Here is a 15133-nt window from a genome sequence, read left to right as displayed (position 1 = left end):
AGCCCTATAGGATTTAAGCCTATGCTTTATTGCTTTGCTGAAATTAGGAATCTCTGCAGGGAGACACATAGAAATTTGGTAATCTTGCCAGGAGCTGCCAGTGAACAGATAAACTCTTGTCATTTGCTGAGTATTGCCTGAACAGTGCACACATCCCAATAACCCAGGCCTAACCTGAACTGTGACATTGAAAAACTCCCTGAGCAAGTGTAGCTGCACCAATAGTCTTACATTTATAACTATGTATCAGCTACATTGTCTACGTATTTTCTTTCACAGTTGCAATAGGAAAACTACCAAATCGGTTGTTTTTGTTTTTGGGAGGTTTTTTAAAGTAAGTTTTAGTTATGGGAGAATCCTATCAGGTGCAAAATCACCAAATTTATAAAGTCAGTAACCCAAAGACAGATTTAACATCAAACAGATTTAATATCAAACAAATATGACAGAAAACATAGGAATATCGGTACTAGTTCTCTTTAATAGCAAATTATTTTTAAAAATAAAAGCAAAACAAGAAAACAGTTCTTTAAAAAACTCTCAGAATTGTTGTACATAAGCTTAATAAAATAACATTACATAAACTTTACAAAATAATGTATTTCTCAGGTGAAACTGAGGTAAGCCATGACACGCAGCAGATCATGACAGAGAAACTATTAGCAAGACCACCTGTATCTTTCTAGTTAAATTTCTACTAGAATTTTTTGTTAGGAATAAACTAGTTTCCCTAAATAAAAGAACCTGATACAAAATTCATGTTGTCAGTGTTGCAAGGTGAATGATAAAATGGTCATATCTCTATTTCCAAACAGTCTGATTTGCTTTTTTGAAGAAATATATCCTGTCTTTCTTACAATAGAACAGAGGGGAAAACATTTTCAAAGCTGAGTAACACTCACAGGAATTTCATGTTCCTATGAAGAAAAATGATAACATTACATTTCCCTAGAATTTAGTTTAATCCTTTAAATTATTCTTATTGATATGTGTTAGTCTTTTAAGCGTGGAAAATACCAAACTTTTGGGGAAAGGAAAGAAATGACAGAAACTACTGGCACTCAGAAGCTATAAATAGAAACCAACAATAAAGGCACCTGTGCCTGTGTCATTTTACCTCACTATCACCCATAGTTATTTTATCCATTCTGTTTCAGGCTTTTGGTGGTCATGGGGGGGGGGGGGGGGGGGGGGCTGGGGGGAAGACTTGGTTGGTTTTTACATCTACTTAACTATAAATGTATTTTTAAATCCTAGAGAAATCAAATATATTCGAGCATAGGCTTAATTACGATCACAAAAAAAAAAAAAAGAGAGAAGCAGGCATACTTTGCTTAAGAGCTTGGCTAAATGAGGAGCTTATTTTGAACTGATCACAAATGCAATGTTCCCTTCGATCTTTGTCAGACAGCTCAACATAAGCTACAGGTTTCACAGACAATTCAGAGATGTGACAGGACAAACTGTTCTAACCCTGTTCATACATTTTTTAACATGTCTTTTATACCTACATTGCCAAAGCACAGAAATATGCTGAAGGATCTCCACAAATTTCTATCACATTGGAAAAATATACTTAATAACTAGTAGAAGAAGGGAAGATGTTTGTTCGAGTGTCAGTTATGACAAATTGTTCTTCACATTCCTTAAACAGTGCTTCAACTTCAATTTGTTCATAAATGTAATTCTTGTCTTAATGGCATGAAATCAACAAAAATGACATTGAGTTTCTTATAGTAATAATTTACTAGCATTAATGATAAGGAAACCCACTATTTCTTTTGTATAATTAATAAAATTATGCTCAGGACTGTATTTCTACGAACTACAAATTATTCCCATTACTAACAGAGAAATGATAAGAGCAATGGAATCAGCGTCATTAAGAGAATTAATACTGTGGATCAATGCCTTATTTACTAAAGCATATTAAGCCACAGCATATCAGGAGACAGCTTGCTCAAAAGGATGATGACACACTTCCAACCATTAAGGCTATGCAAAGGCTTCATAAATGCAATAATTGTTCCTGACTTTTACAGAAAGCTGGGTGGGTTCATCCTGATGTCTCACATATTAAAATGGCTCCAACAACAGCAATGGTTTCATGGAAATTTCAGTCCGAATCCAGGCATGTGTGGTTTTTTTTTTTTTTATCTCATTAATAAAGTAAGCTTCCCTTTCACTGAATTACAAATCCATCCAAATTCAAAATTTTAAACTAATATACTATGTACTCTTCCTTTGCTTTTTTGTTCATGATGACAATAATTCACTATTAGTGAATCAGTGCAGGACAATCAACAAAATTTTCTCTTCTAAATGGAAACAAGCTGCAGTATTGCAAGCTGTCCACATGTATTCATAGTGCTAAATAAGTGCTGTTTATGCATGCAAAACCTAATAATTCTATTTAATGCACTGAAAATAGACTATTTACTAACATTGAACTGGTCCCTCATTATAGTAAACCATTTTCTGTGAGCATAAATCCATTAGGTGAGGAACATATTCTAGTTATGTCCTAATGTTATACCTGGAAATTATACCTATCATGTGGAATTTTAGAGGAAAAACTACACATGTCCTAGTTAAAAGGTGAAAAATAGTTTCTTTTCATGAACAAATTGACAAAGAAGTTTTGACATTGAATCTGGGTGTGTCTCTTTTCCTTTCCCTGGAAGAGTGTAATTTTTGTGGTTGTTCTATTGCTGCTAACTATCTGATACCACAGAATAGTTCATTTATTTCTAATACTACTATAAAGTTCTCTTGTATTTCCCCCCCACTTTAATCCTATCAGAAAATCTCACCCTGTAAAAATAATTCTATGTTCTTCTAGTAGATATAAATGCTTGTTTTTCATCAGTCCATAGAGCATCATCATCTCTCCATTCATTACTCAACCCTCCTTCCTTAGCAATCACAAAATATTACATGCTTTATATTTAAAGTGTTTTCCTTTTTCATTTTCTGCTCATGACGTTTTTCTTCTTTATGCAACTGCGGCATAGTCATTGCTCTGGTCGTTCTTTTCACTTTCTTGTGGGCTGGTGATTGTCACCCTTGGACTTGTGGATGCTTTTTCAAGACCAGGACCAACCTCAGGAAAAAGGACAGGCACTGTTAAGATCATCAGGTACCAAAGATTTCACTTCATTTCAATACAGAATTAAGCACCTCATATTAAAATTTCCACAAGGTATTCTTAATGTGAAAAACATGTTTTCCAAGGGTGATCATGTTAAAATTTTCATTTATTTTATACTTATATATCTTCCAAAGGAGAAAGCACTCACATTAGAGGTTCCCCCCTACAGGTTTTTCATCAAGCATCCAGTTACCCACATATGCATTTAAAGTGAACACTCACTCACTTTCTCCATTTCCATAAATAACTTTAGCTTATCTAAAACAAAAAAAAGTTTTGAATATATGAAGCATAGAATAAATTCAGAGCCCAAGTAAATGTCATGTTACTCAATTCTCTCAACTGAAAAATATTCTTGTGTGTCATAGAGGAACAGAAGAAAGCCCAGTTGCAAAGTTCAAGAAACCACTCCCAGTGTCACAGGATGCAGAGGAAGAAGCTCTTTTTCAGCAGCCTGTAGGCAGGGAATGTGCAGCAATTTGCTCTGCTTCTGACACTCATGAATCCCACTCTTCCCAGACCTGGATTCTCCCCATCAAACAAAACACTTTGTTTCCCACACTCTGTGAGCTGGTCAGTTCATTGGACAGTCAGGGGATTTCTCCTTATTTATGTGGATTGCATCCCTCCATCTAAGCCAACAGCATATTACCATGTATCCTAAATTAACAGAATATTTGCTTTTAAACTGACTAAAGCCCCTTGCTTTGAAGAATCTTGTTCATATCCACTGTATTTTTCAATTTCTAAGAAAAAGAGATGAAACTTCCACAAAGCAATGGCAAAAGCTCTTTATGAAATGCAACTTTTGTGAAAGTCAATTCACCAAAATAATGAGGCACTGGTGTCATGAACACACCCATCTGCTCTGTCCTAGAAGACAAAGTAGTGTAGAAATATATAATGATTCTGCTTTTCTGGAAACTGCAAGAATTTTTTTTCATTACTTTTTTTTTTTTTTTTCAAAATTCAGCATACTAAGAAAAGTAGAAGATGCAGATTCATCAAATAGTGAGAAACATCTGCTCTCTCAGTCAGAGGGCATATAATGTAATTACTGATGTAACTGATCTGTACAGATGAAAAACAACTTTTCCACAAACCAAAATTCTCATAAATGGTCTCAGGACTTTATCAGAAATTCACTACTTAGAGAGCAGATGAGAACCATAAGGTTGAGATGAATGACAAAGAAAATTGAATGACATAAGAAAATTTGAAAGAATAAACATTCACCTGGTTCTGACTGCCAGAATCCTCTTTTATTTCTTCTTCAGGCTGAAGATCACCTTGGTAGTTCAAATGCTCCATTCCCTCACCATTTCCTTCATTGTTTTTGCCATTTAAATGGATAAGTTCCTTTTCCTCTGCTTGGTCAACATTCTCTGTTTCTCCTGCTTCATCTTCATAATTTTCATTTAATTTCTTTTCATTTTTTTCCACTTCAATTCTTTCTTTAACAGTTTCCCCACTTTCCTCTCCATTCACTTCTGGATATTCTCCTTTATATGCCTCCTCTCCCCTGTCATCTTCCTCTTCTACATTTTCTTCTTCATCTACAGTTTCTGCTGGTCTCTGGTGAAAGGAAAAGCAGCAGCATTATGAGGCATTTTAAACCAGAATGCTCCGTGCAATTCTGATACATGACAGACATCAAATTCACAATTACATCATTACTGAGGAGTAAGTATGCTAATTTGAGGTTTGTCTACATGGACAGAAAATTATGCTCCTGTACTTACACCCCATAATGCCATTTTATTCTTCATTTCCAAAATGTGTTGGTGAGATTTATTTTCATGGATTAAACTCCATGATATTTATTACATGGAGTTTAATCCATTTGATCACACTCAAAACAACTGGAATGAACTGAATTTAATTGACACAGCAACAGCTTACTCTGTTCCATCTATTCCAGGTTCTCTAACTTTCTCGCATTTAGTACATACTTGTTTATAAAGTCCTGTCACAAGAAAATATCATGTATTACTAGCTTCCAAACTGTTCCCCCAGAAGCATTTTACCTGTGGGAAAATGCCATGACCATCAGTCTTGTCTTCTTTGAATACACAGAAAAGTGGTTAGAGAGATGAGGTAGAGCTACCACTGGTCACTTCCAAGACATTATTCCCTTCCCAAAGATCCCTGTGTACAGTGTTAGGTTTTGCTGGACAATTGGCAGCAATTTTTTCCTACACAGAATTGGACCAGCAGCCAGAAGAAACAAGATCTTGCCTCACCTTGTAGAAGAGTTATCAGAAACTCACTACGGATAAAGCTGCTGGCAGCATCATCTCATGACAGCCTGGGAGATGGATGCACAAATTGTCTGGTCTTTGTCATTTGCCTTCCAGTTTCAGCTTTGAAGAGTCACCTGACTATTCAGTCCACCAATGCTCCTACCTGCCAAGATTACTTACATACTTGAGCTGAGGTATGAATGAAAATAAAGTGAAAAAATCCCACAGGAGTGACAAGGTGTCTGCCTCCCACCCAGCCTCATCAGACTCTAAATCAAAAGCATACAAGCAATAGATTATATCTCCTAATCAAAACTATTTGGAATTTTGCTCTCCTCAGTAGCTCCTTTATGCAAGCACCTATCTGCAACAGAGAAGTTGTCTTCTAAAAATTTCTTTTTCTCACTAATCATAACATTTCAAAAGAATTCTCTCATCACCTACAACGTATTAATAAGAGCCAGTTCAGTAAGATCAAGAATTTATTGATGCCTCTTGATGAAACATCTTGATCTTCCTTTGATATCTGAGTAGCAACATCAGACAACTTTATTATGCCAGTGCACAATGCCATATTGGCACAGCTGCAAAATGAACGAGTTATTGTGTTGCAATAATTCACAGAATATGGAATTACCAGGAATAGTATGTGGGTACACAAACAGGTAAATACTGTCTCCGTACGTGATTTTTGAAGTACAGTCATTTCTATGTGTTTTTTATTCAAGCCTTTCTGACTCACTTTCATCTAGTAACATCAAACTGGCCTTATTACCACTAAAATGAAACTTTACCAAGCCAAGTCTTTACAGAAACCTTCAAAGAAGGCACCATCCAAAGCAAACTTGATCCAACCTTCATAACTTGCAGCACATAAAAATAGCAAAGAATCTGTAGATCCATAAATTCTCAGAAGTTACCTGCTACTCTTAGATGTGTTATCTACTAATTTTCTTTCATTCTGCTAAGGAAATTAGCAGCTCTGAATTCTGAGCAGAAACAGGGGAGGGTGGGACAAATTACATGCACCAGACACCACTAACTAAAAATGTGTTTGGTTTTACTTAATGACATCTGCTTGCCATTACATTACACACACTAAATGAAGAGAGGATAAGAAAAGTCAACACATTCTTTCTCAGTTAACTGTTGTAGTCATCCAAGACATTACAATTCCAGCTTTTTGGTAGTGGGTACAAGCAGAAGTGAATATATGCTCTTGCCTGCGTGGCTTTAGGATGGTGGCTCGTTCTGGACTGCAGAAGAAGTGTGTAAGCTTTATGCCATGGTGTAAACATATGCATCCCAATGCTTTGACTGGTTTCACTCTGTGGAAGCAATCTTTGGCATGGAAGCACAATGGACATATGAGGTACAGTGATTTCCTAAAGTGCTATGCTAGCTAGATTCATTTGACCTTATCTGTCTAAAATAGATGTGGATGCAAATTTTTGAAGAGTTAAATCTGAGCAACATAGAATATAAACACAGCATTATTGAACTGTGCCCAGAAACTCACTGAAAGCTCACAGAGAATAGTACAGGCATGAAATAACATTCCAATTCCAACTAATTTAACTTGATCAATCAAACTAAATTATAGGAAAAATAATAGTAGAAAACAAGATGAGTAGAACAACTCCCATCAGTGCAAGTATAATGTTTTTATAGTAACTGAATATTTCAAGATAGCTGAGCATATTACTACAATGTCATTATTATTACAGACAAAAATAAAAAGCCATGTTTTCAGCTAATTGGAAAGCAAAAGACATTCTTAATTTAATCTCTTTTCAAGCTACACTACATAAGAATGGACATTTCAAACAAGTTAAAAATCAACATTGATTCATTACTTTTCACAAGGTAATTGTGTAGTTATACAAGAGTATTCATTATTTTTCACAAGGTAATCTGAAATGTGGTACAGTTCCCTCTGCATGCAGAGTCAAAGGTAGCCTTTCAAATGTGGATATGACCACTGACTGTGCATTTCAGACTGCACAGCAGACAGGACTATAGGGAGGAAACTGAAGGCCAAAATCACCCACCAAATAGTACATTGCTCTTTACATTAAAAAAGAGTGATACTTTCTACTGAGATCTTATTGACCTACTCACTATGCATAAATTAGCATTTTCTATTTTAAGTACACTTTCTTCACTGAGAAAGAGGTATACTAAGAAAATTTTGGATTTTTCATATTTAGGGAAAGAGAATGTTTATCTGCATATATACATGCAGGGGAGAAAACAGGAAAAGGGAGAAAACCAGAGGTCTTAATAGTGCAAAGCCTGTAAATGCTGTACATGCTTAACTTCACCTTCTTGAACAGTTTCAGTGATAGCAGTGATCCTGAAATTCTGAACTAAAGCCTACATTAAAGTACTTGGTGGGTCAGGGTGTAATTTAAAGTCCCCTGGTGTCATTGGGAACCTTTTCATTGAATTTGATGCAGTCCAGACATACCTCCACCTACGACTGCACAAACTGCCTATTATATATGCATCAAAATTACCACAAACTGTGCTCCCTCAGTCAGAATAAACCAGGATGGGCACACTGAAAGCAAAACAGGTATGCTGAATGCGACCTACCTATCCTTGCAGAAATTATCAGACTCAAGTCAGCAACTTCCTTGTATACTGATAAGGAAGCAGCGACATTTCCCATCTTAGTTTTTAGCTTTTCATCAGTCATCTTTTAAATAATCAAAATATTCTCAGTCAGAACTTCCTATATGGAATGAATTGGATGAATACCCCAGACAAATGTGGGACTGCTCCTCTTGTTGCTCAGAGGTCAAGAGTTCAGCCTTCAGCCATTGTCTTGGCTCACAGGAAGTTGTCCCTCACATCTGTGGTTCCTATAAAAGCTCAGGGCATCTCAAATCCAGAGAAACAGCTCTGGATATATCTCCAGGTCTGAGGGCCTCTATCACCTCTATGTAACACAGTTATCATAAGGATATCAAGGATTGTAACAGAGAATAAAAAGCACATCAAAAATTCATGTTGGAAGCAGCCAGCCAGTTGTAGCCCAGTGTAACTGAACATGGATACTATAATGAACTACAGAATAAATGTTCCTGCATTAGTTTAGTCCCATCTACACCTCAAAAAACAACAGCAAAACTTGAACTTGGACTGGAGAAGTATTCCTATTCCTTAAGGTAATTTTCACAGTCAAGTGAATTCTAGATCAGGGAGCTTTTCCAGCCACTGTGCTAGATTATCCCCATTCCTCCTATAGCCAGAACTAACCATAATAAGGTTTGTAATTTTGCCTTTTGAATGGTTCAAAGAAAATAGGAATCAACCTTCCTTTTTGCATTGCTGGATTCATCTTCTAAGCAAAGGTGATGCTTTTGCAGTTTCATAATTGAAAGCACATTACTTAAAATAACTAGTTTTGAAACCATACCTGTGTGAATGTGAGAAGAGTTCTTTGCTTGTCATGGTCTAGCAATAAAAAGAGTCACTGACAAAAGACTTATATATGTACATTGAAAAGCATATTCAACCAAAGGCATGCAGAAAAACTGAAGCAGTTCTCAGCTTCTTGCTGGAAATACAGACCCAGCTCACCTTCTGGAAACCTCCTGACTTAACTAACTGGTTGATGAGAAACAGAGCCAATTTTGTTTTGCATTCAAGAATTGCTTGACAGTATTTTTAATCTCAGCAAAAACAGAGTGTTTAAAAAAGAAAGACGTATTCTAATTACACTCATCATGCTATTATTCATTAAGAGCTACATTACCAAATGCCATCATCACTCAAAAGCAGTAAGTCAGGAAATCTTCAGACATTGAAGCATTTGGCTTCTTTTCCTCTAGGGATGCTAATGCAAACCTCTCAGAAGGTTTGTACATGACTGATACTGAAAAGTGCAGTATGAAAAAATAATTTAAGACAAAAATTATTTTGTACCATTAATATAAAACATAATTTTGCATTATTGAAGTTGTTTGGAAATGTTTGGAAACTTGGCTAATGGTCACAGCAGACAAACAATGAGGTAGACAACAAAAATCTTAATGGTCATGAAGAGCAGCATTAATACATCTCACAAATGCAGCAGCAGGAACACTTGACTTCAATTGCACCAAAGCTCTCCAGAACAGAGCTCCCCTGCTCCTACTCAGGAATGTTTTGTAGCAGCACTGCAGATTGTAGATTCCAACAGCGAAACATTTTGTTCCTGAACCAGAAAGTGTTGCTAAGTGACAGCAGCCCTCTTCTCTTCCACATCATTTACAAAACCCAGGCTCTTGAAAACAAGCAAATGAATAGTTAAGGTTCAACTGTCTTACACTTCCCACATAGTTCCTACATTTGCACAAAACGCACTGTTCCTGAAAGCAAAAAGTATTTATCCCTACAACATTTAAACTCCAACTTTTTCATGAGATGGGTGCCATTACTTTTTTTTTTTTTACAATACATACAGCACCTGAATCCACAGTGTCTAATTTTTCATAACGTCACAGCACCCAGAAGTCCAACTAGAATGAATGGAAACTAAAGAACTTGAGGTGTAGAAAAAAGACAGCTTTTCAAACTCCCTTCATTGGTTTCATTGTCTACTAAGTGAAAGCATACTTCATTCCTTAATCATAATGCAGCCACAATAGAGAAGCCAGTATCTTTGAGCATTGCCCTCTGGGGCCCCCAGCATAAGAGGGACATAGACCTCTCCTATGAAGACAGGCTCAGAGGGTTGGGGAGGTTCAGTCTGGAGAAGAGAAGGCTGCAGAGACACCTCACAGCACCTCCCAGGGCCTGAAGGGGGTCTTTGTGAAATCTGGAGAGGATCTTTTTAGCAGGGCATGTAGTGACAGGACCAAGGGGAATGACTTCAAACTGACAGAGGCCAGGGCTGTTTTGGCTATTAGGAAGAAGTTCTTTACTGTGAGGGTGGTGACAAACTTGAACAGGTTGCCCAGAGAAGCTGTGGATGTCCCATCCTTGGAAGTGTTCCAGACCAGGATAATGAGGCCCTGAGCAACCTGGTCTAGTGAAAGGTGTCCCTGCCTGTAGTAGAGGGGTTGAAATGAGATGATTTTAAAGATCCTTTTAAACCCAAACTATTCAAAGATTTTACAATCTTATAATAAAATTAGAAAAATATTTTCTAATATGTTACTAAGTCAAAAATACTTCTTTCCATCTACTTCAGTGACACTTAAGTTTATTTTTCCCACAATATTTTGCATGCAAATTTTTCAATAAAATTTGTCTAAACTTCACTTCCTGTAATATAGTATGATCTGCTGAGCATACCTGTAGATAATGATAAAATTGTTAAGCATTTTTAAAAAAGTCCTACTGAGACTGCAAAAATAGAAGTTAAAGCAAGTAAGTTATGCAATTTGAGAAACTGCCTGCTGTAGGATTGCTGAAATTTTTGAAAACAGGGTTACACAGAGGAAACTTTTTTCAAAGTGGTATCAGAACTAGTTTTACAAGAGATTTACACTCCCAGGCTTCACTCAGAAGAAGTGAAAGCCCTTCAAATGTTGGCCACACAGGCCTCTAAGGACAAGGTCAGGCATTGCTATTACAACTTCATTAGTCACAGTTACCCAATGCAGATGATGCCTTGAGAAGGTGCTCTTGTACTGCCCAAGGTGTATCCATCAAGGCCTTTTAATAAATTCCTACTTTATTCTTTAACTCTGTTTAGCCTCTATTCTAGGTCAGCCTTCTCAAGGCACCACAGAAACCGAGGAAAGATCTCCCTTCTCATTCTGAACTGCAAGGAACCAATCAGAGTAAGTTTCCCTATCTCACACAGACAAACAATAACAACATTAAGTGTAAATCAGTGGAGCTGAAAGAAGAACATGCAGCAGAAAATATTATCTGCTGGCTTGTCAGCACTCAAAATTCATAAGGCTTAAATTACAGCTGCATCATTTGTAGTGAAATTTGACCATAAGAAGTTCTGCATGCGTTCTTTCCAAATGCCATTTTGAAATCCTTACTGATGTAGTGCAAAATGTTTCCTCGTGAAAAGTTGTAGCCTTTTTAATCAAAGAATGTCTCTTCAAGCAGTCAGCCTGTTGTAATGTTGAATCAACATAAACTTTAACATTTTGCCTTCGGCCACGGGGAAGATAAACATTTTATTCTGCTCACTGAGGTGAATCTTGGGTCTCTAAAGCAAAATGTGTACTCCATAATGAAAACTGCAAGTGAAAGATGAAAATTTTCTGCTACTGATGATATACTCCAGCTTCAGCTCACCTAGGAGAGATACACAATCTCACATCACATCAAAGCCCAGGAAATGGGAAATAATGAGTGGAGCACTGTATTAATCAGTGGACATGTTTGTAAAATTGGAAAGCAAATGGAAAATGAAAGGACCAAGAATGTGAACATCTACAGAAAAACTCCAAACCATTGCCTGTTAGATAAATTTATCACCAAAAAATTTTTACAAATAAACACAGAAGGAGATAAGCAGATGGGGATGAAGAATCTGGAGGGGGAAAATAACCCAAAGAACAAACCAAACCCCAAATGGAGTTTCTTTCTACATCTCATCTTAATAGCCAGTATCATATGCCCCACAGCAAAGCAGGCTGGCACAACAACTTGCCTGCATTCCTCATGGGGTCGTGCACTGGATAACTTCAGGTCTCATAACTCTCCTGCTTACTCCAACCCCCAAGGGCTCAGCATGGGAGAACAACCATGCTTATGGAAATGGATAAGCTGTTTTGCACTGCAAGTGCAAACTTGCAGTGTTATTTCAGTATTATCACTAGAAACTGCTGCTTTTGTATTTTAGAACTTATAGAGAATGAAAGAAAAAGAGTAGGTTTTTCTGAAAGCTTTAAAAGTTAGAAATTTTTCTCTGAATTCAATACTTTGAATATATTTGCATTATTACCAGCAAATTCAAAGTAACACACTTAATTACTATCTCCAATAAGAAACTACTATTGTTTTGCTGCCTCCCTGTCAAGAACCACCTTGTTCCCTTGCTATTTGCACAACTGATTTCATAGTCTGTCATCAGTCCCCATGAATGTTGACACAGTGATGCAAACAACCAACTTGGAGTAAGCCTGCATGTCAAAAGAAGAAACTAATCATTTTGTATTTGGGAGCTGAAGTCTTGGTAAAGAATATAGAACAGAAAAATCTGGTTTGGTTTGAGGCAAAATATTCATTTTTTCTTCCTTGATGTTCAATTACAACTGTCAGCTAGTCTGGAGTAAAGCAAACCCTGTTCTTTTAATGTGTTTTCAGCTGGCAGACAGCATTTTACTGAACAGGACATAAGTGAGAGTCTAGCCAGTATAACACTAGGTTTAGTTAATGGCTAATCTGGCATTTGTTCAACTGTGTATTTCAAACAGCAAGACAGAGAAGGTGCATAAAAAGAAAAAAAAATTAAGCTCTGTCTTCACCACCTCATTTATGTGGCTGATGGAAATGATAGCCTATCAGAAGTGTCAGCATTCTAGTGAAAGCTGGCATGTAAATATTTATGCATTATGCAAGATAGTCAAGCCCTGGCTGGCTGTCCTTTCCCATATTTATAGCAATAACAGACACTGCAGTGCAGATAAGAAAAAGCTAAAAAGCTTTACATGACAGAATTTAAAACAATTTTAAATGGTCATTAATATGAACCTGAACATGCAAAATGCTAAATGCTTCTAAGGTTAGAGTGACCTTAGTTATCTGGGAATAAAAAGTACTCCATGATACTCAGAAGGACATGGCTTCTTGTGAGATTACCAAGGAAACTATACATCAAGTTTTAACATTATATATAAACCATGGCTTGTTTTGCAATAAATTTTGGTGCTTTGCTTGGCTTTTATGGAAACATGAAAATCAGATTATTCGTAGTGTGCATGCCTGATTTTTTAATATTTTTCCCCATCAAATACAACTGCTTGCAGTTCCTTGTCCAGATAGCAAAATCTGTTGGTAGAAAAATATTTCCATCTGAACATGATGAATGGACCTTGATACATGAGCTTAGAGGTATTTAGCAAGTTCCTAGCATTGCAAGCTTGCCAGCATATCTGATGCTCACTGGCAGCTATGTGAACAGTTCCACTGCCAGAGTAGTAGAGCGTTTTCCCCCTCCCTAGGGGTGGTCACCATCCGCAGGCAGAGGAAAACTGGGGAGACACACAGAGCTACTGCCTGTGCTGTAGGATCTCTGTGGAGAAGGAGGGCAGCTGGTTCCAGGGTTGGATTTCATATGAAGACAGCCTAAAAACTAAGGCCTGACAACCCAATTTACACAGCCAAATGTTCTACACTACCCAGAGGAATTCTTTACACACCTCCAGAGGCCAATAAACAGGCTAATAATTTCTGAATTTGATTATTACACTGTCAAGACCAGAGTAGGATGTGCTTCAGGATGTCATAAGAAACAAAGATTAAGACAACAGCTGGCATGTTCTTCCCCAATGTCACTGCTATCAATATAACACAACACATCCTAATTATCACTACACCTCACCAGGACAACCACAATTAACAGGGCTGATGAGCCCTATGGTGTTCATTGTATAAGACTCTGAGGCTGGGGCAGGTATGTGCTGTGAGAAGACACAGCTGTAGCATTCCTTCTATCAGGGACCAAGACAGTCTTGTTCTTGTTGCCTCTATCACCTGATTCGTGGGTTTTCAAGAACAATGCCTATAAAATAGCTGAGTAACATTCCTTCCCATTTAAGTGAATAAATAATGAGAATGATCCTTCTTAGCAACAGGAGCCTAAGATAAAATCTGTATTTTTTTTAGATGGTAAGGTGTCAGTCTTCAAAGTGGCGAATAAGGTCATATTTCCCATCAGGTATTGTGTTAAAAAGCAGAACACAAAACATCTATTTCCCTTCAGGTATTGTGTTAAAAAGCAGAACACAAGCTACAGGTATACATGTCTAGTATTTTTACATAATACAAATAAACTGAAAAAAAATCAGCCAACTAAATAGTAAGCACTGTTTAGTAAGCAATTAAATACTGTTATAAGTTCTAGCCCATAACTTTTTTGTTTGTCACTGTGCTGAACTTTCTCCTAAATATCTCTTCAAAATATCTTCTAAATATCTCTCTTCTGGTGAGAAAGACTCAAAGCTGGACAAATAGTTGAGATGCAACTTCAGAGATGGCGAGTCAAGAAAGATAATCAGTGATTTTGATGTGCTGGCTGTGCACATCAAGGTCACTGATTATCTTTCTTGACTTGGCATCTCTGAGGTTGCCAAGTCAAGAAAGATAATCAGTGACCTTGATGATTATCTTTCATCAAGGTCACTGATTATCCAGCCTGCACAGTCCACCTCATCCGCACAGGGAGCACCACCAACTCAACTTGCCAACCACAGGAGCTGCACGGCCTTTCTGCAGCTCCTTTCTAACCCACCTGTCTCCAGACTGCACTGAGAGTTAACTGCACTACAGGTGTCCAACTTTGTACCTCTCTTTCTTGTGGAACTTCATGAGGCTCAAGTCATTCTATTCCCTCAAGCTGTTGAGATTGCTCTGAAAGACAGCCCTGCATTCACCTGATAATGACAGCTGGGCCTGAATATGGCTGTGTCCCATGCCATCATCTGTGTGACCCATGAACATATTATAATGTCTCAGATCCAGTATCAAACCATGAGGACCACAATCTGTAAATAGGTGCCAGTTAAATCCCAACCAGCTGACCTTTTAAATCTCACCAAATTAGCCAACTGGTTTTTCA

General features: G+C 37.3%; 1 protein-coding gene across 2 annotated transcripts in view; it reads right to left on the bottom strand.

Moving 5' to 3' along the window:
- Positions 1-466: 466 nt before the first annotated feature.
- DCDC2 (doublecortin domain containing 2) overlaps positions 467-15133 on the bottom strand; it is a 56457-nt gene continuing 41790 nt past the window's right edge. For both annotated transcript variants that reach the window (XM_077180024.1, XM_077180030.1), the window contains 2 exons: positions 4388-4726; positions 467-3103 (listed from right to left, as the gene is read on the bottom strand). In XM_077180024.1, coding sequence (XP_077036139.1) covers positions 2996-3103; positions 4388-4726 — 447 coding nt within the window. In that variant the 3' untranslated portion in view covers positions 467-2995. The remainder of the gene's footprint in view (positions 3104-4387; positions 4727-15133) is intronic.

Source organism: Agelaius phoeniceus, chromosome 1 (genome assembly GCF_051311805.1).
Source record: "Agelaius phoeniceus isolate bAgePho1 chromosome 1, bAgePho1.hap1, whole genome shotgun sequence".
Lineage (NCBI taxonomy): Eukaryota > Metazoa > Chordata > Aves > Passeriformes > Icteridae > Agelaius > Agelaius phoeniceus.
This window is presented reverse-complemented; position numbering and strand designations above follow the sequence as displayed.